This window comes from Dipodomys merriami, unplaced genomic scaffold (assembly GCF_024711535.1).
Source record: "Dipodomys merriami isolate MVZ:Mamm:240054 unplaced genomic scaffold, mDipMer1.0.p SCAF_21, whole genome shotgun sequence".
NCBI lineage: Eukaryota > Metazoa > Chordata > Mammalia > Rodentia > Heteromyidae > Dipodomys > Dipodomys merriami.
In genome coordinates this window covers 22,985,660-23,012,250 of record NW_027203493.1, presented here as the reverse complement: position 1 = coordinate 23,012,250, position 26,591 = coordinate 22,985,660, and the positions used below count along the sequence as shown (strand labels likewise).

Sequence of the window (26,591 nt, the reverse complement as noted above, 5' to 3'; positions counted from 1 at the left end):
GTAGCAAGACTGGCTTGTCTAGACTTACCAGGTTCAGAAGGCAAGTAGAGTTGAAAAGAGTTGTTTTTTTTTTTTCAAAATCTCCCTTTTGACCTATGTTTATATATTTTTCATATTGACTAGTTACCTTTGTGTTCATGTAGGGAACTCCATTCATTTCATAGCTATGGGATGTTAACCAAAAGAAAAACAAAATTAGTCTTAACTATTCTCCAGTTGGCATTGGGAATGAAAAATGCTTCCTATTTAATGGGCCTTCTGCTCAATGTAAAACCTGTTTAACAAGGTTTCTATTTCTGCCTCTTGCATTGTGGTGTTGCAATAGTGCATGGGGAGAGGTCATTATGCATGAGAACTTAAAAAGAAAAAGAAAATGTTGAGGAATGAAGGAAAGTCTTGAGGGACTTGGGTGCTATCCAAATTGGCAATCTCCAGGCTGTTGCCCTGAATTATTGTTGTTTCAGCTGGACTTTCTTTCAAGGAGGTGTAAGGCTTCATCTCTTCTGATGAAAATGCTTGGCGATTTCTTCTTGTTTCCTTTTTTTTGGGGGGGGGGTCCAGTTGTGGGGCCTGAACTCTGGGCCTGGGTGTTGTCCCTCAGCTCTTCAGCTCAAGGCTAGCACTCTACCACTTGAGCCACAGTGCCACTTCCGGCTTTTTTCTTTTTGCTTATGTGGTGCTGAGGAATCGAACCCAGGGCCGCAGGCATGCAAGGCAAGCGCTCTACCACTGAGCCACCTTCCCAGCCCCTTCTTTTCTACATTCAGACATATTTAATTTCCTTTGTGTTTGAAATTGCCCCTCAAAGTGTAATAAATATCCTTGATTCAGGTTTCCAATTATTGTACCTTCCCTACCCTCTCAGTTCAAAAGCTCTCTGAGCTATTATCATCAGTGTTATTGCTTCATAGACAAAGTCATAAAACTAAAGTCCCAGAGTTAACTGGGTCCTTACATCACAGCCAGAATATGTATATCTCTCTCTCTCATATATATATATATATATATATCATATATATATTTTATATAGTAGTAGGAAGACCCCCTACTCAGGCAGGCAAGCCCACCTAGTCATCCAGAGTGACAAAGCTCACCACAACAAAGTTGTTAACAAAGAAGCAACTTTATTGAGAAGGTTCCTTCACTGGCGGGTCAGGGCTGTAGCACAAGCTCAGGAGCTGATATTGTGACCCTGAGCTGCCCACATACTTTGGTTTTTAAAGACAATATCCATGAGGTCGCCCCCATTCACTCACAGGTGAACAATGGGATTGCAACACAAAGGATTGTACAGTCAAACCAGACCACACACAGGTGCCAATGAGGTTTCAGTTTGTCTGGAATGGCTGTTTAAACCAGCCTATCACCTTGGTTTAAAATGGCACACAAATTTAGTGGGTAAGACAGGGTCTACCTTTTGATGGGCAAAAGGCCAGAGTTTACCATAAGCAGGAGCAAAAGGCGGGGTTTACCATAAGCACATGGTGTCACCAGTTTGAGACAGATTATAACCTATCTATTTTATTGGTCAGTCTTTAACTCAACAATCAAGGGGTGGGTTAGGTTGTGAAGGGGAGGGAGACCAGATGCATTTTTTTCATTCTGGGAACTAGGCCGCTGGAGTCTAAAATCCCTAAAACAAAGGGAAAGCTCAAAATGGATCCACTGATTTAAATCAAATGATTAATATCAGGTACATTTATTGATGTCCTTGGTGTATGGAGACTTTCTTAGATTACTGTTTCCTCTTAAAACTCAGTAGGGAACTAATTTCCAGCTTAACCTTGTTCTCACCCTCCTAAAACTTCCTACTGTCCAGAGTGGCATTAAATTCTGGTGAGATTGAGGGAGGAAGATAACTAGTTTCAAGTCAGTCTAGGCTGCATAAGAAGAACCATTCTGAAGATGGTGTGTGTGTGTGTGAGAGAGAGAGAGAGAGAGAGAGAGAGAGAGAGAGAGAGAGAGAGAGAGAGAGAGAGAGAGAGAGAGAGAGAGAGAGAGAAAGAGGAGAGAAGGGAAGGGAAGGGAAGGGAAGGGAAGGGGAGAGAGAGATTAAATTCATATACCCCTAAGAGAAAAATGTGATTGTATTAAAATATTGACATTTTGTCCTCTAATGCCCATTTCTAACATCTGGAAATGATTTTTACTCTGGAGGGTAGGGTGAGCAATATGTGAGCTAGTGGGTCAAATCTTGAACTGGATTATGGACAATGAAGAGCTTTATTTCAGTGGATATTGTTAGAATGTTAATGTATTTAGATAAACTCGATCATTTTCTAGTTGAGGGTGGGTCCCAGTCCCCTGCATTCTCTGCCTATTTACCTATCAAAGGGAACATGAGAGGTCACCGAACATGAGAGGTTCCTACTTCTATCCATTTTGCTCAGATGTCAGAATGAGTAAACGTCCTTTCTCCATTTGGAGATCTTTAAAACAGCTCAGCCATGAAACAATGTGGGTCTTTTATTGCTCACCCTACCCTTTGGTTGTATAATCGCCCTAAAACTGACAGTAGAATGTCAGAAAGTTTGCTGCTCCCTTTTCTGCTGAACCATGGAAGGTCAGAGCCTTCTAGTGCTAAGCACACAAGTATAAATTACTGAGAAAGAAGTAAAAGAAAAACACAAGCCAGGGGAAGACCACTATACTGTTACAAAGATCAATCCAAATGGTGTCTTTAACAATGTGATATTTAAAAAAATTTATTGCTTAATTGGGGGGCTTGCAGTGACCAAGTGAAGCCTAGTGAAGTGTTTCTGGGCTCAGTCTTCAGCACTACAAAAACCATGCGCACGCGTGAACACACACACACACACGTGCAAAAGAAAACAGGCAAGCTTTCTAAAAGAACACAATCTAATCATTTTATTTCCTCCCTCCCTCCCTCCCTCCTTCCCTTCCTTCCTTCCTTCCTTCCTTCCTTCCTTCCTTCCTTCCTTCCTTCCTTCCTTCCTTCCTTCCTTCCTCTCTCTCCCTCCCTCGCTCTCTCTCTCCCCCTCCTTCTCTTTCTCTCTCTCTTTCTCTTTTCCCTCTCTGCCTCTCTCCCTCTCTCTTTCTCTCTTTCTTTCTTTCGTTCCTTCCTTCCTTCCTTCCTTCTTTCTTTCCTTCCTTTCTTTCTTTCGTTCTTTCCTTCCTTCCTTCTTTCTTTCTTTCCTTCCTTTCTTTCTTTCTTTCTTTCTTCTTTCCTTTCTTTCTTCCTTCTTTCCTTTCTTTCTTTCTTTCTTCCTTCCTTTCTTTCTTTCTTTCTTTCTTTCTTTCTTTCTTTCTTTCTTTCTTTCTTTCTTTCTTTCCTTTCTTTCTTTCTTTCTTTCTTTCTTTCTTTCCTTCTTTCCTCCTTTCTTTCTTTGTTTCGCCAGTCCTGAGACTTGAACTCAGGGCCTCTGTGATTTCCCTGAGCTTCTTTTCCTCAAGGTTAGCACTCTACCATTTGAGTCACAGTGCCACTTCCAGCTTTTCCTGTTTACGTGGTACTGAGGGTTTGATTAAACCCAGGGCTTCATGCATACTAGGCAATCACTCTACCATTAAGCTACATTCCCAGCCCCAATCTAATCACCTTTGAAAAATCATGAACTTGTATAACCAGTACTTGTGTTAGAATATAGAACATTCTCCTCACTTTAAAAGCATCCTGTGCCATATGGCATAATCCCACCCCAGAAGCAACCACTGTTTTAATTTCAAGGTTAGCCATTTTACTGTTAATTTTGAATGAAATAAATTATCACAGTAACTTGAGGATAAAGACGGGAGGAGAAAAATGGGGGCAAACAAAGGAAGGGGTAACATTGGCCAAGAGGCATTGTACTTAACCTGACCTATGGAACTGTAACCTGTTTGTACAACTATATAATATATATATGCATTATATATATGTCTGTAATATATATATATATATATATATATATATATATATATATGATTACTAGGGCTTGCTAAATGGCCATTTTCTTCTTTGCTCTGGGTTCAGCACACTAATAATTACTTTGCATGCCTTCTTTCTTTTTTTTATTGTGAAAATACCATACAGAGGGGGTTACAATTACATGGGCAAGGTAATGAGTGCATTTCTTATCAAGCATTATTGCCTCCTCCATTGTTTCCCCTTCCCATCCTTTCCTCCCCTCTGCCAAAGCTGGAAAGTTCATTTTTTGACATAACGTCTTGTACATCTCTAAACAGTGTGTTTATTTCCTTCCCCTCCACAAATTATACCAACATCAAATACAGTGAAAACTGGGATTATACCATGGGGGAGGGACATACAAAGCAACAAAGAAATCATCTTATAAATATATTAGAAACAATTACAAGAAAGAAAAAAACATTTGAGTCTTTATCTTGTTGGTCATTTCACCTAACATCAACTTATCTGACCATTTCTGCTTGTTTCAGACATATACTAGTTATAGCAAATAAGGGAAACCATGGGACCTATGTTTCTTTGGGCCTGGCTTACTTCACTTAATATAATATTTTCCAAGTCTTTCCATTTCGTAACATATGGGGCAATGCCATTCTTTCTGATGAAGGCATAGAATTCCATTGTGCATATATACCACATTTTCTTGATCCATTCATCTACGGAGGGGCATCTGGGTTGGTTCCATATCTTAGCTAGGGTAAATAATGCTGCAGAAAACAGTTGTGCTGGTAGCTTTAGTATGGTCTTGTTTGTAAACATTTGGGTAAATGCCCAAAAGTGAGATTGCTAGGTCATAGGGGAGCTCTATGTGGAGTCTTTTGAGGAACCTCCATACTACTTTCCAAAGTGGTTGAACAAGTTTACACTGCCACCAACAATGCAATAAGGTTCCCTTCTGTCCACATCCCCTCCAGCATCTGTTGTTATTAAAGTTCTCGATTATAGCCATTCTAACTGGAATGAGGTGGTATCTCAATGTTGTTTTCATTTGCATTTCTTTTATGGCTAGAGAAGTTGAGCATTTCTTCATTTGTCTATTGGTCATCCTTCTTTCCTCTTCAGAGAAGTTTCTCTTTAAGTCTTTAGCCCACTTATTTATTGGGCAGTTGTTTCTTTGAGGATTTGTTGTTGGGGGATTTAATTTTTTGAGTTCCAAGTATATTTTAGATATGAGACCCTTGTCTGTTGTATGGCTAGTGAAGCCCTTCTCCTAATCCATGGGCTTTCTATTGATCTTGCCAGATATGTCCTTTACTATGCAGAAGCTCTGCAATTTCATACAATCCCATTTGTCCAACCTTTCTTTGAGTTGTTGTGTTTCTGGGTCTCTTTTAAGAAAATTTCGTCCTGTGCCAAGGAGACCTAGGGTTTCTCCTGTTCCATCCTGTAATATTTTCAGAGTGTCTGCTTTGACTCTGAGGTCTTTGATCCATTTGGAGTTGATTCTGGTACTGGGTGATATATTAGGATCTAACTTTAGTTTTTTACAAGTGATTAACCAGTTTTGCCAGCACCATTTACTGAAGGGGCTGTCTTTCTTCCATTCTATTTTTTTTAGCTCCCTTATCAAAGATTAGATGGTTATAGGTCTGTAGGTTCATTTCTGGGTTTCAGTTCTCTTCCATTGGTCCTGAGGTCTGTTCTTGTGCAAGTACCAAGCTGTTTTGATTACTATGGCTTTGTATGCCTTCTTTCTAATGAATTGTAAAATGTGAGAGTAGAATTCATCTGAGAATTTAAATACTGGAGCCATGAATATATCATTAGCTATGAAAAAAACTTTTAACATAAATGTTCATTCTTGAAATTTAAAGAAAATCCTTACTTTCTGATCTATGGTTCAATATACCTTCATTATTTCCAAGTTGAAATCTTGGCCCTGCTAAATCCAAGATTACCTATATTTCATTTCCATTTTTTGACAGATGCTCTTGTTCAATTATGCACTGACAAAATAAATTAAGAGGAAAGTAGATCACACATTTAGACTTTAAGCTTTGGTTGCAATTAATTATAGTTAGCTCAAGTAATTTTGTGTCATGCTCCCTATTAAAACATTACTTTCTTAATTTGTAATCACTGTGTTATCATGGCTTGCTTAAACCTGTGCTTTAGTTTTCCTTTGTCTTTCCCTTTAATATATCCTTTCTCTGTATCTTCACCTTAGCCTCCTAATTCCTTCTTAAATTCTGATTTTCCTGCCTGGCTAGTGGTGCTAATGACTGTGGTTACTATTGTAAAAGCAGATTCCATGTTTGGAGAACCTCAGTTATCTTTCTGTCAAGGGAGTTTGCCAATCCTGCTTATGTTAGTATCTCTGTTCTTTAAGAACTTCACAGAAAAATCTGTTCCTATTTGTATGTGGTACTTGTAGTAGATCAGATTGAATTGGTGCAGAGTAACAAACAGGAGTTTCATTCTGGCTCTTCCTTTTATTGACATTTCATAAGGTGTTATGACAGTCAGCACCATTGTTTCCCAAATCTGAGTGGCCATTATACCTACGACATCTCCTTGGAAGTCTTAGCGAACTTAGAACATATGTAAGAAGCATTTTGCAAAATTTAAAGATAAGATGAGCTAACTAGGGACATTGACATATTTTTTGTCCTAATTCTAGTTTTAATTTTTAACTATAGAGAAAAACAAGAGAGAAAACACCACAGAATTAACTTCTGTCTTGTTTTTCATTTTCATTCATGTCACCAAAAATGAATTCATGTCATCTCTATTATTAATTCATTGAGTATTGTTTTATAAAACAAATAAAATTACATTCTCCTTTTTATATTGTAATGCTTCCTTCATTATATAACTCTTACAAGAGGTGACTGTCTTCCTCCAAAGATAAGAAGATCCCTGGGTTTATAATACTTTGACCAAAATAAGAAAAACAGGCAGGAGACAGATGCATGCATGAGAAACATCATAAGATTTTAGGATATATGTTTGACCCCAGAGTTATGTCCACATAACAGACTAAGGTGACATCCACTTACTAGAAGAGAACAAATACCCATTTATGTAGACAAGCCAGATTATAGTTAGATTATATCTTAATTTTTTTTCCATGAGTTCTACTTCATCAATGTGAAGGCCATAAATGCATCCTTCTAGGACCATGTTCTTTTCCTTCCACCAAGACAGCTTTGTTGTTTTCCTGTTTCTCCCACATGACCTCTCTTGTAGTCCTGGAAAGTAGAATCTTGTCTCTGATATCATTCCTGAAAGAGACTTTGTGACTTAATTTTGAGTAGGCATATATATATATATATAAACAGAAAATAATATTTAGCTCACTAATATTGATTTTCTCTCATAACAATATTTTGATGCCACACTTTAACATGGATCTTATGCTCAATTTTAGAGCAATTAATTACCTCCATCTATTATAAAAACATACCAGACTAATGATAAGAAGTAATATAACATGGCTTACAAAACAGTGATTATTTAAATAGTAAATAATTATTATATTTATAGCCACAGTCTTCTTGGAGTTTTGGAAAAGGAGAAGAAGTATACTGACCTACACTTGGGATCTTATTGAATGGGAAGAAGAGGAGGTAAGATGTTATGAAAAATGTGTACGAATTACCCAGGGGCCTAATATCCAAACCAGAAACATATATACTATTCGTTATTTTTCTTGATGTTCTGTCATAGCAAAATTTCTTATTTCATGAAGATGATAAAACTCATTGTTGATGATTATAAACCACTTCTATGATGTTTTCTTAAATAAAATAATAGAAAATTGTGCTAATTTAAATATAGCTCAGAGTTTATTAGAAAGATAATTGTTTTTGTTTTTTATGATTTCTTTTTTGTGAAGACAGCCTAATAGCAAAATACTTTTTGGAGTTTTGAAGTAATATGAGGGGAATATTTTAAATATATAACTTTGATATTTAGATAACTTTATTTTCTGTACCAGGAAACACTTCGTCCCCAGTTTGAAGCCAAATATTACAAGATGGAGATAATAAATCCTATCACAGGAAAACCAGAGCCTCATCAGCCATCATCAGACAAAATCAGTCGTCTTCTTGTGTCTGTGTCAGGAATATTCTTCATGGTAAAGGATAGCCCTCAGTATCAGATGTTGTGGGAATTCAGATGTAGAAAAACTTCAGATAATAACAACTCATTTAGTGATGTTGTGGATATTAAAGAAACCCTAGACTTTTCTTTTTTTTTAATTTTATTTTATTTGTGAACATACTGTACAGAGGGGTTACAATTACATGGGCAAGATAATGCATACATTTCTTACCAAGCATTGCAGCCTCCTCCTTTGTTTACCCTTCACCTCCCTTCCCAGCCTCCCCCCTCCCCCCCCCACCCAATCCTTCCCCCCCCCCGTCCCCCCCCACCAACATTGTAAAGCTCCTTTTTGACATGACACTTTGTACTTCTCATTGTTGCAACAGGTCCACCTGAATCCTTAAATGACTTGTTTTTCCCCATCTCCTCCATAAGTTGTACTGACATCAAATATATTGAAAGCAAAACCCTAGACTTTTCAACCTTGGTAATACATTTAATTAAGCAAAATAGAAGTCTCGATAAATCAGAAAGAATTTATAAAGGAAATGTGAGGGTCTCTAACAGAAATCATCTAAGATAAGAAGAAAGTACTTATGAGCTATCCGTATAAATGAGATAACATGTTAACATCAAGCAATCCATTAGAAAGAGGAAATTGGGCAGATTTGGATTTTAGTATGATAGCTTTGCTGTCACATTAAAACAAAATTTTTTTTTCAAATTTGTATGAAGTGTACTTCAAAGCAGCTAATTAAAATGTGTGTCGCCTCCCGGAGTTACTTTTAAGTTTAAATCCTGTATTATTTTTCCTTTTTCTGATGTGTGTGACAGTACTAAGGCTGGAATTCAGAGCTTAGGCACTGACATTTAGCTTTTTTGCTCAAAGCTGGTGCTCTACCACTTGCATCATCGTTCTACTTCTGGCTTTTGGGTAGTTAATTGGAGATGAGAGTCTCGGTGATTTTCCTACTTGTGGCTGGCTTCAAACTACACTCCTCAGGTCTCAGCCTTCCGCATAGCTAGAATTACAGGCTTAAGCTACTGGTCCTACTTTTTAACTCACTTCCCTAAAGAAAATGTAATCTCACAACGCTTTCATAGAAAGATATATACTTTTATGACTTGGAACAGTGTTTTTGATCAATAGTTTGGCTTTGGAATTGTTAGTGTGTAAAATGCAAGCATCATCTCTGGCCTCTCACACTGCAGATTTCCTTGGTGATCACAGCAGTGTTCGCAGTGGTGGTTTATCGCCTGGTGGTCATGGAACAATTTGCTTCCTTCAAGTGGAGCTTCATCAAGCAACACTGGCAGTTTGCAACTTCTGGTGCTGCTGTCTGTATCAATTTCATCATTATTATGTTGCTGAATCTTGTAAGTATTTATGGCGTTGTTTTTCATTATGTAAAATACAAGTGGGCAAGGAAAAGATAGTTTGCATTTACAGTGAAGCCATAATAAGACAACAATATTTCTGGCAAAAATAATTCACTCTGCCAGAAAATATTATAACTGAACTTCTATGTTTTCTACTCTTCAAAATTTGATATATCTTTGTAACACTGTCTATATTTATTGTATCTTAGATTTGACCATATTGTCCAGGTCCCACAACTTAAAGCAATAAATTATTCATTTCCTGTCAAAAATATGGACATGATAGCAATGTTTTTTTTTAATTCTTTCTAAACTTTTTTGGCCATGTCTGCATTGAGTAGCATTTATTTATTTTTGCAGTTTTCCTTTGCATGTCACATTACCCATTCATAAATTATTAATTAATTAATTAATTTATTTATTTATTTATTCTGGTCGTGGGGCTTGAACCCTGCCCCTGGGCGTTGTCCCTCAGTTCTTCAACTGAAGTCTAGGGCTTTAGCACTTGAGCCACATTACCACTGCCAATTTTCTGAGTGGTTTATTGGAGATAAGAGTCTCATGGTCTTTCGTGCCCCAGCTGGTTTTGAACTGAGATCCTCAGATCTCAGCCTTGTGAATAGCTAGAATTATAGGCTTTGAGCCACCAGGACCCGGCTCATAAATATTTAAATGCTCAGAATTGTCTTTGGAGGAAAAAAGTGAATCAAATATACAGTTTTTTAATTTTGTCTTTTCCCACACAAAATATAAGATTTTATATAATTAAATATAAGATAATTTACAATCTTTAATTGGTACATTTAGAAATCATATCAGTATGTTTTTCAATAGTTTCACTCAGCATATTAAGCATATTATCTCCTTTTGAAATTATATTATTATTATCCTTACTTTGAATTACAAAAGAAATATTTTGCTATTATTTTTAAAAAGTATTGACATTTAAAAATATTTAAAATATTATAGGTAGTCATCATCCTGGTCCACAAGGACACAATCATCTTTCCTGACATAAATTTAAATGTACTCATTGGAGGGCATCAAGATTAAGGCATTTCTGCCTCTTTATTATCCTTCTTACTCATAGTCAATTATTACAACTTTCAAACTTGCACCTTTGTTTATGTGATAATTTATTCCAAAGACCTATAGGTCTTGAAACCATCTTGATTGAATTAATGAACTGTCCTAATATTTCTTTTTTAAATATATATTTTTATTGTAAAGATACTGTACAAAGGGGTTGCAGTTACATGAGTAATGTAATGAGAACATTTCCTATCAATCATTGTTATTCCCTCCTTTGTTTTCCTCTACCATCCCTCACCTCCCCACCTTCCCAACTTCTCCCTCTCCCCCCTCCATGAAGTTGTAAAATTTGTTTTCAACATAATGTTTTGTACATCTCATTGTTACAATGAGTCAACCTGTATACTTGTTTCAGCATTTGTTATTTCCCTTCCCCTCCCCAAATTAGAAAAATGTAAATACAAGATGCAGGTCTCTTTAGTATGGCCTTGTTTGTGATCATTTGGTAAATGCCTAAAAGTAGATTGCTGGGTCATAGGGGAGCTCCATGTGTAGTCTTTTGAGGAACCTCCATACTGCTTTCCAAAGTGGTTCACCATAACTAAGATATGGAACCAACCCAGATGCCCCTCAGTATATGAATGGATCAAGAAAATGTGATATATATATATATATATATATATATATATATATGGAATTCTATGCCTCCATCAGAAAGAATGACGACACCATTTGTTAGGAAATGGAAAAATTTGGAAAAATTATACTAGGTGAAGTAAGCCAGACCCAAAGAAACATAGGTCCAATGGTTTCCCTTATCTGTAATAACTAATATATGTCTAGGACAAGCAGAAAAGGTCAAAAGCTATGTACAGATTATCATATAACCTGATGCTAAGTGAAATGAACCCCAAGATAGGGACACAAGAGGTTTTATCTTTGTTAAGCTGTTTTTTTAAAATGTATTTATAATGCACTATGTGATTTTTTTGGTCTCTTTGTATGTTCTTCCCTCATGGTATAACCCCTGTTGTCACTGATTCTGTTATCCTGCATCTTGTATATACATTTTTCTTATTTGTGAAGGGAAATAACAAAATGCTGAAATAAGGATACATGATGACCCATTGTAACAATGAGATGTACAAGACAGTATATTGAAAATGAACTGTACAACTTTGTTGGGGGGTGGTAGGAGTTGGGGAGATGGGGAGAAAAGGGATGGTAGGAGAAAAACAAAGGAGGATGTAAGAATGCTCGATAGGAAATGACTTGCTCATGTAACTGTAACCCCTCTGTACAGTATCTTTACAATGATAGATAGGTAGATAGATAGATAGATAGATAGATAGATAGATAGATAGATAGATAGATAGATAGATAGATAGATAGATAGATAGATAGATACATAGATACATAGATACATAGATAGATACATAGATACATAGATACATAGATAGATACAGAGTACCGGAATCAAATACAGTGAAAATAGGGGAATAATATGAGGGCAGAACATACAAAAGAAACAAAAAAAAAATCACAGTCCATTATAAGCACATTAAAAACAACAGCAACAAAGACAAAACCTCTTTGTTCCATCTTGGGGTTCATTTCACTTAGCATAAGGTTATATGGTCATATGTACATAGCTTTTGACCTTTTCTGCTTACCCTAGACATATACTAGTTATTGCAAACAAGGGAAACCATGAGACCTATGTTTCTTTGGGACTGGCTTACTTCACTTAATATAATTTTTTCCAAGCCTTTCCATTTCCTAACAAATGAGGTGGTGTCATTCTTTCGAATGAAGGCATAGAATTCCATTGTTTGTGAGTGTGTGAGTGTGTGTGTGTGTGTGTGTGTGTGTGTGTGTGTGTGTATCACATTTTCTTGATATTGCTGAAGATGTGGAATATGTCAGAGATAAGGACAAAGCCGGAAGCCAAATGTGTTTTTTTTTTTTTATTGGGAAGGCATTCATGCCAACTTTGAGAACAAACTCAAGGGAAAACCTTGATAAAACTGCCAATTGTACTTCTAATCTGGCTCTCTTATCAAGGTTTTCCCTTTTTCATAGTTCAGATGCAACTAATTCTCAGCACATGTATGTGATTGATGAGAATTAATGCATTTTGTTCATCCAAGTCATTTGACTTTAATGAAAATAAAGACTGGATCCAATAAAGTGAATCTCTACTTGTAGACCTATGATCCCTGGAGGTAAGTAAAGATAGCCTCCATTCTTTGGGACATCAAAACACTGCTTTGAGACCTTTGAAATCCCACCCACTCAATTCAGTTGAAAACCAAACCTTGTGTAACGTTTTACTGTTACAAGACAAGCATTCATAATTCCTAGGAGAAGTGTCACTGAATTTCTAATTTTTTTCTACTTGTTGAGTATTTTTAGTATAAAGATTCAAGGGTTATTGTAAATGAGATATGCTATAAATATTTCTGTACACGTACAACTGGGAGGATTTAAAAATGGATTTAGTATGAAGGAATTGCATATGCAGCTTCCTCGACAAATGTGAAAATAATGTTATATTCTTTAGATTTCATTTAAAATATTGTTCTTCTGGATTTATCCTTTTCCTTCTTTATTAGATGTTAAAGCATTTCCCAAGTTATTAAACACCTCTTCTAATTCACATGAAATCAATACATTAATTTAGGAGCCTAATGAAATTAGGGTAGATTGAAAATAAACTTTATTTATTTTTATTTTTATTTTTTGGTGCCTGTCCTGGGATTCCAACTCAGCAGTGACTGAACTTTTTGGTTCAAAAGCATTCTATCACAACTCTACCTCTGACATTTGGATAGTTAATTGTAGATGAGTTTCAAGGACTTTGAACCTTGTTCCTCAGATCTCAGACACTGGAGTAAGTAGGATTACAAGTGTGAGCCACCATACACAGCTTTAAAATGGCAGTTCTTATACCAACAGAATAGTCTTCTAGAAAACCAAATCCTACCTCATTCTTGTTGTGTTCATGGCAAAACTAAACATAAAGCTACTTTAAAAATGTGCATTTTGTTTCTTCATAATTTACATTTAGCATCCCTGTGTCATGTTGACTTGGTCTCAGTCAAGCTATTCTATTACTCTGTGAGTTTTTCATCTGGAATCTTTATGCAGTCAATTATGAAATGCAGGCATAACAAAGCAATTTAAAGCAGTCATTTTTTTTAAATTAAGGCCTTTTTCGGTATTATATACACAACCAGAAACCTTGTGCTGTTTTTTTTTAATGCATTTCTTTTGTTCTCTTTCATCTTGTCAGCAAGAATTTTGTGAAATTTGAATGCCATGAATTTTGCTTCTAAAAGATCTCTCTCATCCATTGCCTGCTGACAATTCTTTCATCTATTTCTGTAGCTCAGCTTCTCAAGGTTCACCAGTTAACTGACTATTTCTGTTCTAAACTCTTCTTATCTAATCACATGACTGTTAGAGGGATCTATCAAGATGGCTAAACTGCTAATTGGATCATTTCATTTTGTGTTTGGGACTATTTAAAGGACTTTCATTGCTTTGGGTATAAAGTCTAAATTTACTAGACAGGTATAGGAGGCTCTGCAAGGTGTAAAACCACTCTCCTTTACTCTTGTTCCAGATTGTATTCTTCATTCCCTTTGACTCCCTGAACTTGACCTATGGAACCACATTCTCTGTGTTCCAGTATCTATACTTTACAACCCTCTTTCTAGGTTCACAGTGGTTCTTCAGTCTAAAATTACCTTCTTTGTTGTGGTTGTTGTTTTGTCTCCTTGGAGAAAATTTCTCCATCTTCTGAAAGAAAAAAAAGTTAAGAATCATTTCCCCCCATTTCCAGGGAGCTTTCTGTCAGTCTCAAATGTAGATTTAGACAAAGGGATTTTTTGTTTTATTTTGTTTTTATTCTCTCCAGGAGGCTCTGAGGCTACCTGTTTTCTCAACTACCAGATTCTATTGAGAGAAGTACACACCCCTTTGTGAACTTTCTTCTGTGACAATACTTACCATCCCTGATTTTTTTCCCACCATCAAGGCTGCACACTCAAACAGCATTGGCTGCAACTTCCTCATCATTTTACCACCAAGTGTTTGTGCAATGTCTAAAATGCATTTGGCCTGTAACTTTGGAATTCATTTTTTGGAATTTTATCCTCCAAATATCCTAGCATTTTCAACATGATATATGCCCAAATTGAATTGTTAGTAGAAATACATTTTCAGAGTTTCTCATGTTTGCAGCATTCATCTTAATCCGCACAATGAAACAGTACATATTTCAAAATAGGTCCTTTAAGGAATCCCTAAATGATTTTTCAGTTAGTGTAAAAATAAAAAAAGGGCCAACATAATCAATATTTGACTCGAAGTCCACTTTACAGATCATCAACGTGATATATGGGTTTCTTTTTCTTAGTGTATATCTTATTACCTGCAACTGTTCGGAACACTACAAATCCCTGAATTCTTTTTAGAACCTCCTCAAGAGGGCTAGGTAATCTATATTTAAAATAAAACCTTTGAAAACTTGCATTTATTATTTGAATTCCTCATGAAACATATAGCAAAAAGAACTTACAGTGACAGCATTTGACTTTATGTATTGCTCTTTCTTAATCCCATCCTTCTAACTCCTTTTATTTTTAATGAAAAATAAATATGTGAAACCTTTCCCAAAATATATATTCTTATTCTTAGTGCTTGACAATCAAATCTTTTGACTAATTTTTTCATGTTATCACAGTATGATAGCTGTCTGGCATCAAAATTAGTGGATGATTATTAGAGAAAATAAATAGAAACATCTGAACATATTTTTTAGTTTGAAATATTTAAGATTAGGCCACTTTGATTTTTCAGCATAGCCAATAAAGGAATGAACTCCTCTACTTTTTTATTTTAAAATCTATATTCCATACACAAAGCATAACATAATAAAAAAGGAAGAAGAACAAGAACTGTAACAGAAAAAGGAGGAGAAAGAGGAGAAGGAGCCAGAGGAAAAGGAGGCAGAAGAAGGAAGAGTAAAAAGAATATTACACTGAATTTGGCAAATGTTAATTCTCTATGCTTGGCTCTAAGGTCTTCTCCATCTCAGGTCAATTTCCTTCTTTATATTCCAACACATTTATGCTTCTTCTCTGGCCCTGATCATTCAAGGCCTCAAAATAAACTTACCTTTCCTTAACACCAGGTTACCATTGGTTACCAAGTATAATGAAAATAGGTTATTTTGGAATAGAATAGATCAAAGAATAGATCAGAGGCCCCACCTCTGAACCAGGAAAGAAAATAATACCAAATAACTCATTTAATAAGAAGATTGGCATATTAAAATTTTTTACTTAGTTTAAAGAATTTACTTGGTTTGTTCATGTCTATATCAACAGTTAGGAGAAATTTGACAGCATATCCAGCTAGAAAAGAGCAGTCTCTTTAACTTTACAAGTCCTTTTGGAATTCATTCTCACAGTGAAAGCTGGACTGTGAAGCTTGAGCTGCACAGGTGAAATGCACTGAAAAACTCTCCAATGTGACCTTCACAATGACCTACCCTTCTCTGCCTTTGCTGCCAAGGGACTTGGGTATACCAACCCAACAAGGCTTTAGCGGAAAACTGATGACTTCTAAACTCAGAATGAATCATCACATCCTTACCATGGCCAGCCATGGTTCAGACTGAGAGATCTCTGAGTCATGTCTTATTACTTTGCTTTATTACTGCCTCACATAAAAATACAGAGTCTCACCTACACCAGAATATGTTCCAATCACAATACAATATCTTCTGTGATTTCTAATATTTCTCCAAAGGTTACTATAATCCCTTGGGACATCTAGTTCTTGATAGGCTCTGTGTTCCAAGTATTAAAACAAAAGTCCAAGTATGTCAAGGACCAGCATTGCTGTTGTAAGAAAGCCATGATAGCCAATCCTAACTTTGCTATTTGCTTGTGGTGGTCTATCAACTCAAGTGCCTGACATATCAAGTGAAATGCCAATTATATTTAAATAAAATTAACTTTGAATCCCAATTAAGTCATGCAACTCGAGGCATAATATTAGAGACAAAGTAACTCTCTAACTACTAGTTATGAGTGATAACATCCACCTTATTATACCTCTTGGACAAGCTGCAGTGATCTCCTAACTTTATAAATGAAAAAGAACATGTTACAGTGTTCATGTCTTAAAATTTGAAAATGATAGATTATGAACTGGGCTAACATAGAAACTAATCCATACCTCCCTACAATGAGACTGTTGTACTCAGTGTAAACTTTGTCTCAGGATAATCTAAATCTTAGAAAAAGGTAGATTTGTATCATAGCTAAAAGAATAATCACAAAATTAGATCTATTGAAATAATTGTCAGAGACTATGAACTCTGAAAGCATGCAGATAAAGCACCTTTCAACTCTGGGCTCAGGTGGCTTATGTCTATCATCCTACTACTCAGGAAGCTGAGACCTGAAGATCATGGTTCAAAGATATCCCAGGCAGGAAAGTCTGTGAGACTCTTATTTCCAATAAGCCACTCAGAAAACCAGAAATGGCTCTGTGGCTCAAGTTGTAGAGCACTAGTCTTGAGCTGAAGAGCTGAGGGACACCTCCCAGGTCCAGAGTTCAATACCCACAATCAGCCAGAAAACAACAACAACAACAACAATAACAAAAAACCAGCAAACATATTTTGATGCTGCCTGCCACTGGGGTGGGTCATTATAATTATTAAACAGTCATTTACTGAATTATGTGTGTATGTCATATTACTTGCAAATACATACACTTAAAAATATATTAACCTTACACCTGTACCAAATATATTTTCCCAACTATCTACTTGTACATTAATTTTATAGACATACCCTTCACTTGCATCTGTATAAATGGTAGATTTTAGAAGGTTACAGAGAAGTTGGAAGATGATGAAAATATGTTATCAGAAAAATCTATTGTGCTAGTAGCTTATAAATTTCACAGGTTGAGTTTATCATTCTGTTTTTTTTTCTTTAGAAACGAAACATTCACACTTTTCTTTTTGGTAATTTGGAAAATTCTGCACAAAGATTTAGAATTCTAACTTCTACTTCACCTTCCACTACAGGGAAAAACCCCACAGTTTGAAAATCAAATCTCAAACTGGGTGCCTGTGGCTTACACCTGTAATCCTAGCTATCCAGGAGGCTGAGCTCTGAGGATCACGGTTCAAAGCCAGCTGGGACAGGAAAGTCTGTGAGACTCTTATCTCCAACAAACCACAAGAAAACCAGAAGTGGTGCCTGTGGCTCAAGTGGTAGAGTACTAGCTTTGAGCGAAGAGCTGAGGGACAGCGCCCAGGCCCAGAGTTCAGGCCCCTCAACCTACCAAAAAAAAAAAAATCAATCTCAGCTCAGTTATTGATTAGCTGAATGACTTTATCTTTTTTTTTCTTGTTTAGAAAGATTGCAGTATGAAGCCCTGAGTTGAAACCCTAGTATGAGCAACAAAGCAGAAATAAGGGCATGCTTTTTCATTTCTATGAAGAAGGTCAATAGTAATATTTTCCAAATGAAAAGAGTAATATTTATGCATTCTCTCTATTACAGGCTTATGAAAAAATTGCTTACCTTCTCACTAATTTAGGTAAGTCCATTTTTTTTGCTTCACTTGATAGTAAGAAAATAACATGAATTTTAAAATGACAAAATTGATCCCCCCAAAAAAAACAAAAAAAGGAAAAAGACCAACTTGATATTACCTGTTGGTGATGAATAAAGCTGAGGTAAGATGTCAGGTTTATGACAATGAACCCTTTTCTCTTTATTGTACGGCATAGCTTTGTTTTTTTGTTTTTGTTTCTCAAAGCTTGTCTGATCCCACTATTGTGCATTACCTGAATGAAGGATTGATCCTATCTTTATAGTTACTTCTAAACTTCCTCTAAAGAAGAAGAATCCTGACTACTTTTGTATTTAATATTGTGAACAGTGATCATGCATCTGCAGCATGGGAAAAGCATCAAGATTTTATTTGTAGAACCTTTCTTCATTTGCACAGACATACACTCATATCTGACTGACACTAGAAGTCAGAATTTTTTGGGCGAGAGGGGTCTGGTCATGGGGCCTGAACTCTGGGCCTGGACACTGTCACTCAGCTCTTCAGCTCCGGCTTTTTTCTTTTTGCTTATGTGGTGCTGAGGAATCCAACCCAGGGCCTCAGGCATGCAAGACAAACACTCTACCACTGAGCCACCTTTCCAGCCCCTAGAAGTCAGAATTTTAAGTGCCTTGCAGAACCAGTAAATCACTATACCTAAACCCGAACAGGGGACTTCTGATCCTGTGTCCAGACTTCTTGTCATTTACTCTGTTCCCGCAAACATGCTTTTTTCAGAATATCCTCGAACTGAGTCTGAATGGGAAAACAGCTTTGCCCTGAAGATGTTCCTTTTCCAATTTGTCAATTTAAACAGTTCTATCTTCTACATCGCTTTCTTTTTGGGAAGGTAAGTCCATTTTATACAAAATATTTCTACAGATACTCAAACACCACTAACAGTTGCCTTTGCGAATTAGTTCAAAGAGGTGGCAAAATCTTGGCACCTTGGAAGTTTCACTCATGACTTCTGGCAGCCACTACCAATCACAGTTGGCATACACAAAAAGACAAAACCCAAATGCTACATTTGAATTCACTGTTTCTGTCCACATGTTGATAATTATATTGCTAAGGAGGAAAGAGCCTTTGAGTCACCCTGGGTTACAATTCAACAATGTAGAAACTCCTACCCATCACTTTAATGTTTTCTTTTTTCCACCTACTTTGGAGAAATGTAGGAAATAACCATGTTAAATTAATGAGTCTGACTGGATATGTGGCTTACATGTCACATAGTGCCATGGAAACATAAAGATGTTAAAATCCTTTTGAACCAAACCAGTCAGCACCACTAATTGGGTCCCTGGATATTAAAACTCTACATCTGAAGTTATCAATTGTGATCAGGTTGGTTTGTCCAACTCATTGATACCCAGTTCATGCATCACTTTCTCCTTTATAAGTCAAGTATCTGCTTTGATGTTGCCAAAGCATAACAAAAGTCAACTATTTGGGGACAAATTGGACCAGTGAACATTTGTGTCAACCCACACATGCACTTGGTATAATATGTTAGTAGGTGTTCTTTCCTTATGTACTAATAAATTATAATGCTTTGTTCCAGATTTGTGGGCCACCCAGGAAAATACAATAAACTTTTTGATCGGTGGAGACTAGAGGAAGTAAGTTACCTTGTGGGTGTGGATTTGTGTGGATGGTATCCACAGGATAGTGACTGTGGGTTGTATGGAAGCTGACCTGCTGAAGGCACAGTTTTGGTAGTAAAGACTTCCATTGCATTAAAAAAAGAAACAATTCTATTTGTCTTTTTTTTTAAAGATGTTTTAAAAGGTACCTTCCAAGATCCTAACCTTTGATCTCTTTACCTCTGTATCATCTGTTTCTAAATACCAAAGATTTAGAGTCTCATGTAGGAAGACAATGTTATCTATGGCCTGGGTCTCTACACTTTTAAATATGTTAGGCTTCCTTTTCAGAAGGGAAATTTGAGTGCAAAGAAAATTTTATTTGAAACATTGACATGTTAATATAGTCAGATCTGACAAAGGTTCCTATTTCTGTCTTGATTGACAATGTATTTGTCTAATGGGAAAATGTGTGGGAGAAGTTCTCCTGAATGCTGTGTGTTCTCATAAGTAAATTGTCCTCCAGAAGCCCAGCCATTACTAATAGTGTAATGTCTTACTTCCTCAGACTTTGACCACAGAAGTTATTATTCTGCCGATTGAATGATCTAAAAGATACTGCCTTTTGATGTTAGCTTGTGCACAATGGAAATTATTTTTCTTTTCCTTACATATTTCATATTTCTGTGTGTCTCCTGATAGACATGTATATTGATAAATTTCAGGGGCTTTTGCCACCATTAAGATTGTTCAATGTGATTATTTTTTATTAAGAAACCACTGGAATTCCTAACTTCTAAAAGCTCCAGAGAGATTATATTTATCCCATGTCAGAAAAAAATGTTTAATAAACATTCTTCTTAATGTATGATCTCTATGGCAATCATATTTCCAATATAGTACTCTGTAGTTTGAAATAAAACCAGTGAAATAAAAACTATGTAAGTTTGACAAAAAGTCTTAAAAACCTTAGAATATTTAGAAAGTACACATAATGGCATAAAAAATTTATCCCCTGCTTCATCATGTAAGAAATATTTATTGACACATTCACTATGTCAAGTTCCTGAAAGATAAATAGATATGAAAATGAAGACATCTGTTCTCCCCTTTGATAACATAGTAGTCTTAAGAATAGGACATCTCTATGAACTCTAACAAATACTTTTGTCATTAGATCCTGACAGTCTGCATTCTAGGCCTTTCCTACCCAGAGGCAAAACTTTAAAATGCATACATTTCAGTAATAAGAATAGCTACCTCAATATTTGTGAATGGTGGATTGTGCATGGAAAATGCTAGTCCCAATTACGTGTAATGGTTATAAGAAAAATTCCTACCCTTCATTTCAGAATATTTAGAAACTGGTGATTCTGAATTTTTGACAATCATACTATAAGTGCATATGTGTAAGTCCCTACAAAAATGAAGAATTTGATTTTGCAACTAGTTATAATCTTCCCTTCTAGCTTATCAATTTTTCAGCTTTGGGGTTTTCCTCTGAACCCATTTATGGGATCTGTATGACAGAGGTCAGGGAGATCTTAAATTCATCCTAGAAAAAAGAAATGTACTGTCCTCCAAATTTTCATATAAATATAATGTTTATGATTTCAAAATAATCGCTAATGCTTATTGAATTACTATATGCTAACACGATCCAGCAATTTTTACTAAGTATTCTTCATATACAAACAATCCTCATAGTGATTCCATTATTCATTTCAGATGAGGAAACAAATGAATACAGAAATTAACATTGATGAAGTTATGATTTGGGGCTAGATGGTGCAGCATGAGACTACTCTGAACCTTATTCATTTATGCTACTATTAGGACAGTGTGTAGGCACAATCAAGGATATAATAATAATAAAAAATCAAAATAACCTAAGTAAAATAAATAAATAAAATAAATTTAATGAAAAATACAAATAAATAAGAATAAATGAATAATAAAATAAAATTTATTTAGATAATAGATTTCTCTGCCTCATACATGTAAGTTACAATTAGGATAAAAATACTAAGATAGGTTAAGCAGTAAATACTAAACACTAAGCACTAAATAAGATTTGTGAAAGCACTCAGCTTTGTCTGTCCATGATTATACGACTTTGGAATGGTGCAGTTGGCATGTGTGTGGGTCTTCCATATATGCATCCAAGGCCTTGATTTACATTCTAAGTGAGGGTTAGTTTTTACTAAGTATGTTTTAGGGTAGGGAAGAGCTGGCTTGTACTCATAACCCAAAAACATCTTCCCTATAAATCACAAATCCATCAAGGCTTTATATAAACCAAGCTATAAACGGCCTATCTTCAAGCATCTTTACTTTGGCCTAGTCTTTTCAGGCAAGGATCCAAGCACATGGTCTTATGAATATCTCCAATTTTCTGTCTCATATAATAATATATTCATGCTAAACTAACACAAATACCAAATTATCAACATACCTAATTATACATATGGCATGTGTAATTTATTCATAGAACAGAATTCAAGAGCAATGCATTAGTAGCAGGTGACACACCCTCTCCCCAAATAAGTCAATTTTGAGTGACATTGGGTAGTGATTTTATCTCTATGTCTCCTCAAAAATGAATGGCTTGTTTGTAGTTGTGATCTGCTCCTCTGGTTTAACAATTATTTAGCTTCAAACATTATACTAAATTCATTTTAAGATGTATTTGACAGAGTTAAATGGTTTCTAAATCCATCCTGGAAGGAAGAGATTTGCTTGGATGGGAGAATTTAAACTTCCATGAACTGTGACCACTGGCAAACTTTCTTTTTGGCTCAGATTAGACTGTTAAGTTACTGGGCTGGAACAGCTTCTGTTCATATCCTGATTGTTTGTTCCTTTTGAAGTCCCTCACGTACCATTTTGATAGAAATAGAAACTCTGGATCAAATCTATAGAGACTGTTATCCTCATGAGCAGGACATGAACCCATTTCTAAAGGAACAAATCCATTCTTTCCCACTTAAAATGTCTGCTAGAGTATAGTTTTTTTAAAATTTTATTTTCTTGTAAAGATAATGTACAGAGAGGTTACAGATACATCAATAAGATAATGAGTACATTTCTTGTGGAGCATTATTACCCCTTCCTTTGTTTTTCTCCTATATAGTTTTTAAGGAAAATGAATTGATTTCAATGTTCCTTGAAATTGCATGTGTGTGTGTGTGTGTGTGTGTGTGTGTGTGTGTGTGTGTGTGTGTGTGTGTGTGTGTGTGTTTCAACTATCTACTTATTGAAAATCTAGAAAAGCAAAGAAGGGTAGAGGAGAAAAATTGGAATAATACCAGCAAAATATTTTGTTGCATGCATTCACCATGCATTCTATACTACGTAGATATTCTCTCCCCAAGAGAAAATATTTAATACCTCCCTCATCAGTAGAATGGGGGAGAATTAGGGACTTACTTCTACGGATATGAAAGAAAAATGACAAAAAAGTAGGGTTTATGAGTAAACCCTGGAAAACACTGCATCCATTAATTAATGATTAATAATCATTGCTTATGTTCTGATATATTGTAGCTCTGGTATGATATAATGAAAGTGACCTTTCATTCCTGTGTTTGGCTTTCCAAAACATATAACTCCAAGTCTTAATATGATAAAGACATCAGATAAACACAGATTTTGTGACATTCCACATAATAACCAGCTAGATGGCAATTTTCAAAACTCTTGGGTACTCTAAATTATCCTGAAATACAAAAAGATATGAAAGCAATATATCATATCTATGTCATAGAATTATTAATTAGTTCCCCAAGCTTAAGGATATATAATATTCCATAGTAATTATTAAATGTAACCATGCCTAACCAGAGTTTGGAAGATAGTAAGTACTTTGTTGTAGTTGCCATTATGATTTTGTCAGTATAATTGCTGAAAAATTCTCTACCAAATATCCTCACATATGCTGTTTCTTTTGTGTATATAGAACTGTTTTTTTTTAATCCATGAAATAGGTTTGACTACACAGCTTGAGAATTTACTATACAGCTCACAGACAAGACTCTTAAGCCAGCTTGCTCAGAAGCAAGATCACTGTTATGCTTCTCATTTTATTCCAGTGCCATCCTAGTGGCTGTTTGATAGACCTCTGCCTCCAGATGGGAGTCATAATGTTCTTGAAGCAAATCTGGAACAACTTTATGGAACTGGGATACCCGTGAGTATGTTGTTTTTAAACCTGTCTTTTGTGGAGTTATGAAGGAAGATTGACAAGGTGTGCTAAGTGATTTAAAAAAATGTAGGGTTGGCAGTTAAAAAGACAGACCAAGGCTAAGCTCTTTCTCTGCTCCTTACTAGATATATGACTGGGTGTTGGTTAATTATTACTGAGCCTCAATTTTCACATCTCCACGAAGAGTCCAACAGTTATACCTAACTCAAGGAATGAAAGTGTTAATAGATGTACAAGAACTTGTTCATCACCTTAAGACACCTGGTGGTATTTTCAAATATTGATAGTATAGATTCTTTTTTTTTTTTTTTTTTTTTTTTTTTGTCTGTCATGTGGCGTACGGGCTTGGGTGCTGTCCCTGAACTTTTGTGCTCAAGGCTAGAGCTCTACCACTTTGAGCCACAATGCCCCTTCTGTTTTTCTCCTGGTTAATTGCAGATAAGAGTCTCATGGACATTCCTGACAGGGGCTGGCTTCAAACTATAATTTTCAGATCTCAGGTTCCTGAGCAGCTACAATTACAGATGTGAGCCACTGGTACCTGTCCAGTACAGGGGAAAAAAGTTCTGACTTGTTTTGTCTATGGATAGAACAAGAGTATTGATGTCCTAATTGTTGTTCTATAGAATTCTAACCCTTCGAGAATACGTACACTCAAAAAAATGCTTAAGCAATCTCGAGAACTCTTTTTTGTAATCTTTCTTTTCTTCCCTCACCATCCCCTCAAATCATTAAAACAGAATGGACTGGATAACTTAGCTATCTATAAAAACTTGAAGAGATGCTGGATGTCCAGTTTTGCACATATTAACATAGCTATTGCATTAAAAGACACCTAAACAGAAGATATTTAACACAATGTGATACTGACCTTCTAAAACCTGATCTACCAAAGGCTAAAACCTATTGTGTATAATTTTACTTACTATGGAGAAAAACTTTATCAGTTAATTGATGATTCAAATACTTTTTATTTAGTCAGTTAATATTATTTTGCCTTTTTTTCACATTATGTAACAAATTAAGAACATTCTTAAGCTGAGACTTGGAGTGCAGAGGAGTGATACTCAGTCTGAAATCTGCCCATGAAATACTGGTTAAATTACTAGCCATCTTAGAATATAGACACAGAATAACCTAGATTGGATTATAATTCCTTCTCTCTTCCTTGCTAATTTTACTTACAAATTATTTCACTTCACTGAGATTTGTGAGATGATCCAACACATTTTTTTAAAACTTCAATCATGAATGATTTTTTTAGGCAGTCTTGAGGTTTGAACTCAAAGTGTCATGCTTGCTAAGCTGGTGTTCTACCATTTAAACCACTCTACCAGCCCCTTCTCACATTAGTTATTTGCAAAAGAGAGTCTCACTTTATTCCTGGGCTGGCCTAGATTGCTATCTTACTATTTGTGCTTTCCTTTGTTGCAGGGATAGCAGGTGCATGGCACCCCTTTATCCCCCCACCCCACCTCCCACCTGCTAGTTATTAAACATGTTCCATTGTGCCTAACTACTAAATGCCACGAAGTGTCATGAAATGTTATGCTCATGTTGGCCTTGAGCTGTGATCCTTCAATCTCCACCTTGCAAAAAGCTAGAATTATAGACTTGAGCCACCATGACCAGCATGACATAACTTTTTTTATTGTGAAAATACAGTACAGAGGGGTTACAATTACATGGGGAAGGAAATGAGTACATTTCTTATCAAGCATTGATACCTCCTCCTTTGTTTCCCCTTCCCATCCCTTTCCATCTCCCCGCCTTCCCCCTCCCCCCTGGTACTCCCCCTGCCCTAGCCAAAGTTTTATTTTATTTTATTTTTATTGCTTTGTAAGTCTTAAACTCAAGGCCTGAGCTCTGAGCTCTTTTTTGCTCAAGACCAGTCTATATAATTTGAGCCAGAGTGCCACTTCCATTTTTCTGATGATTAATTGTAGATAAAAGTCTCACCGACTTTCCTGTCCAGACTGGCCTTGAAGAGCATTCCTCAGATCTCGGCCTCCTGAGTAACACATGAGCCACAGATGTCTGGCAACATAACATTTTTATGAAATGAGTTTTTTATACAAATTCTCAATATTCAGAGCAAATTTTTAAAAATCTGTTGTAGATGGAAAAGAGAGTGGAGATAGAGGTTGGAGGGCCCACACTATTTTTTGTGTACCTATCTTTGACATATTAGTTAGAATAGGAGACAGTAGGTACTTCAGAAACATGTTTTAACCATTGTCCCACTTGAGCAGTCCTCTGGATCTTATACATCAGGTAAATAGGAAAGTCCCCATAGCAGAAAACATTCTGCAGCTATTTTCCCAGCACCTAGATAAAGGCCTTGTTAAAGAACATGTAGCAGGAATAGATTCAGTCATCAAAGCAGTGGTTTTTCACACTTTTAAACCAAAATTCTCTTTCTTCGTGTAATCCTTTATGCAAAACCAAGAATAGAAATGCAAAAATAGGAACAAGCAGTCTGCCTCAGTTCTCAACTCCAGACCCCTTTCATCTTCATGAGACTCCAAAAGCAAGCTCCACGGTACTCCCATTAGAACACTGCCTAATACTTCAGGTTTCGATCTGGGTGCTCTTGCAAATGCCACTAGGGCTTCAGGCCCATGGCTTACTAAGATTAAACTGTATGGAATGCTAGTCACAGAGTTCTGGTGAGGCTCACCTCATTCCTCAGTCTAGAAGTAGTTTTGTCAAATTTTTTTTAAATTTTTAAAAAATTATTCTTATTTTTATTTTTGCAGTA

The 26,591-nt window shown here is 36.0% G+C and overlaps 1 protein-coding gene across 1 annotated transcript in view; it reads left to right on the top strand.

Moving 5' to 3' along the window:
- Ano3 (anoctamin 3) overlaps positions 1 to 26,591 on the top strand; it is a 203,189-nt gene that overhangs the window by 162,838 nt on the left and 13,760 nt on the right. The window contains exons 15-21 of the mRNA XM_070032709.1: positions 7,415 to 7,497; positions 7,869 to 8,009; positions 9,191 to 9,355; positions 17,986 to 18,022; positions 18,776 to 18,887; positions 19,605 to 19,662; positions 23,718 to 23,815. Coding sequence (XP_069888810.1) covers positions 7,415 to 7,497; positions 7,869 to 8,009; positions 9,191 to 9,355; positions 17,986 to 18,022; positions 18,776 to 18,887; positions 19,605 to 19,662; positions 23,718 to 23,815 — 694 coding nt within the window. The remainder of the gene's footprint in view (positions 1 to 7,414; positions 7,498 to 7,868; positions 8,010 to 9,190; positions 9,356 to 17,985; positions 18,023 to 18,775; positions 18,888 to 19,604; positions 19,663 to 23,717; positions 23,816 to 26,591) is intronic.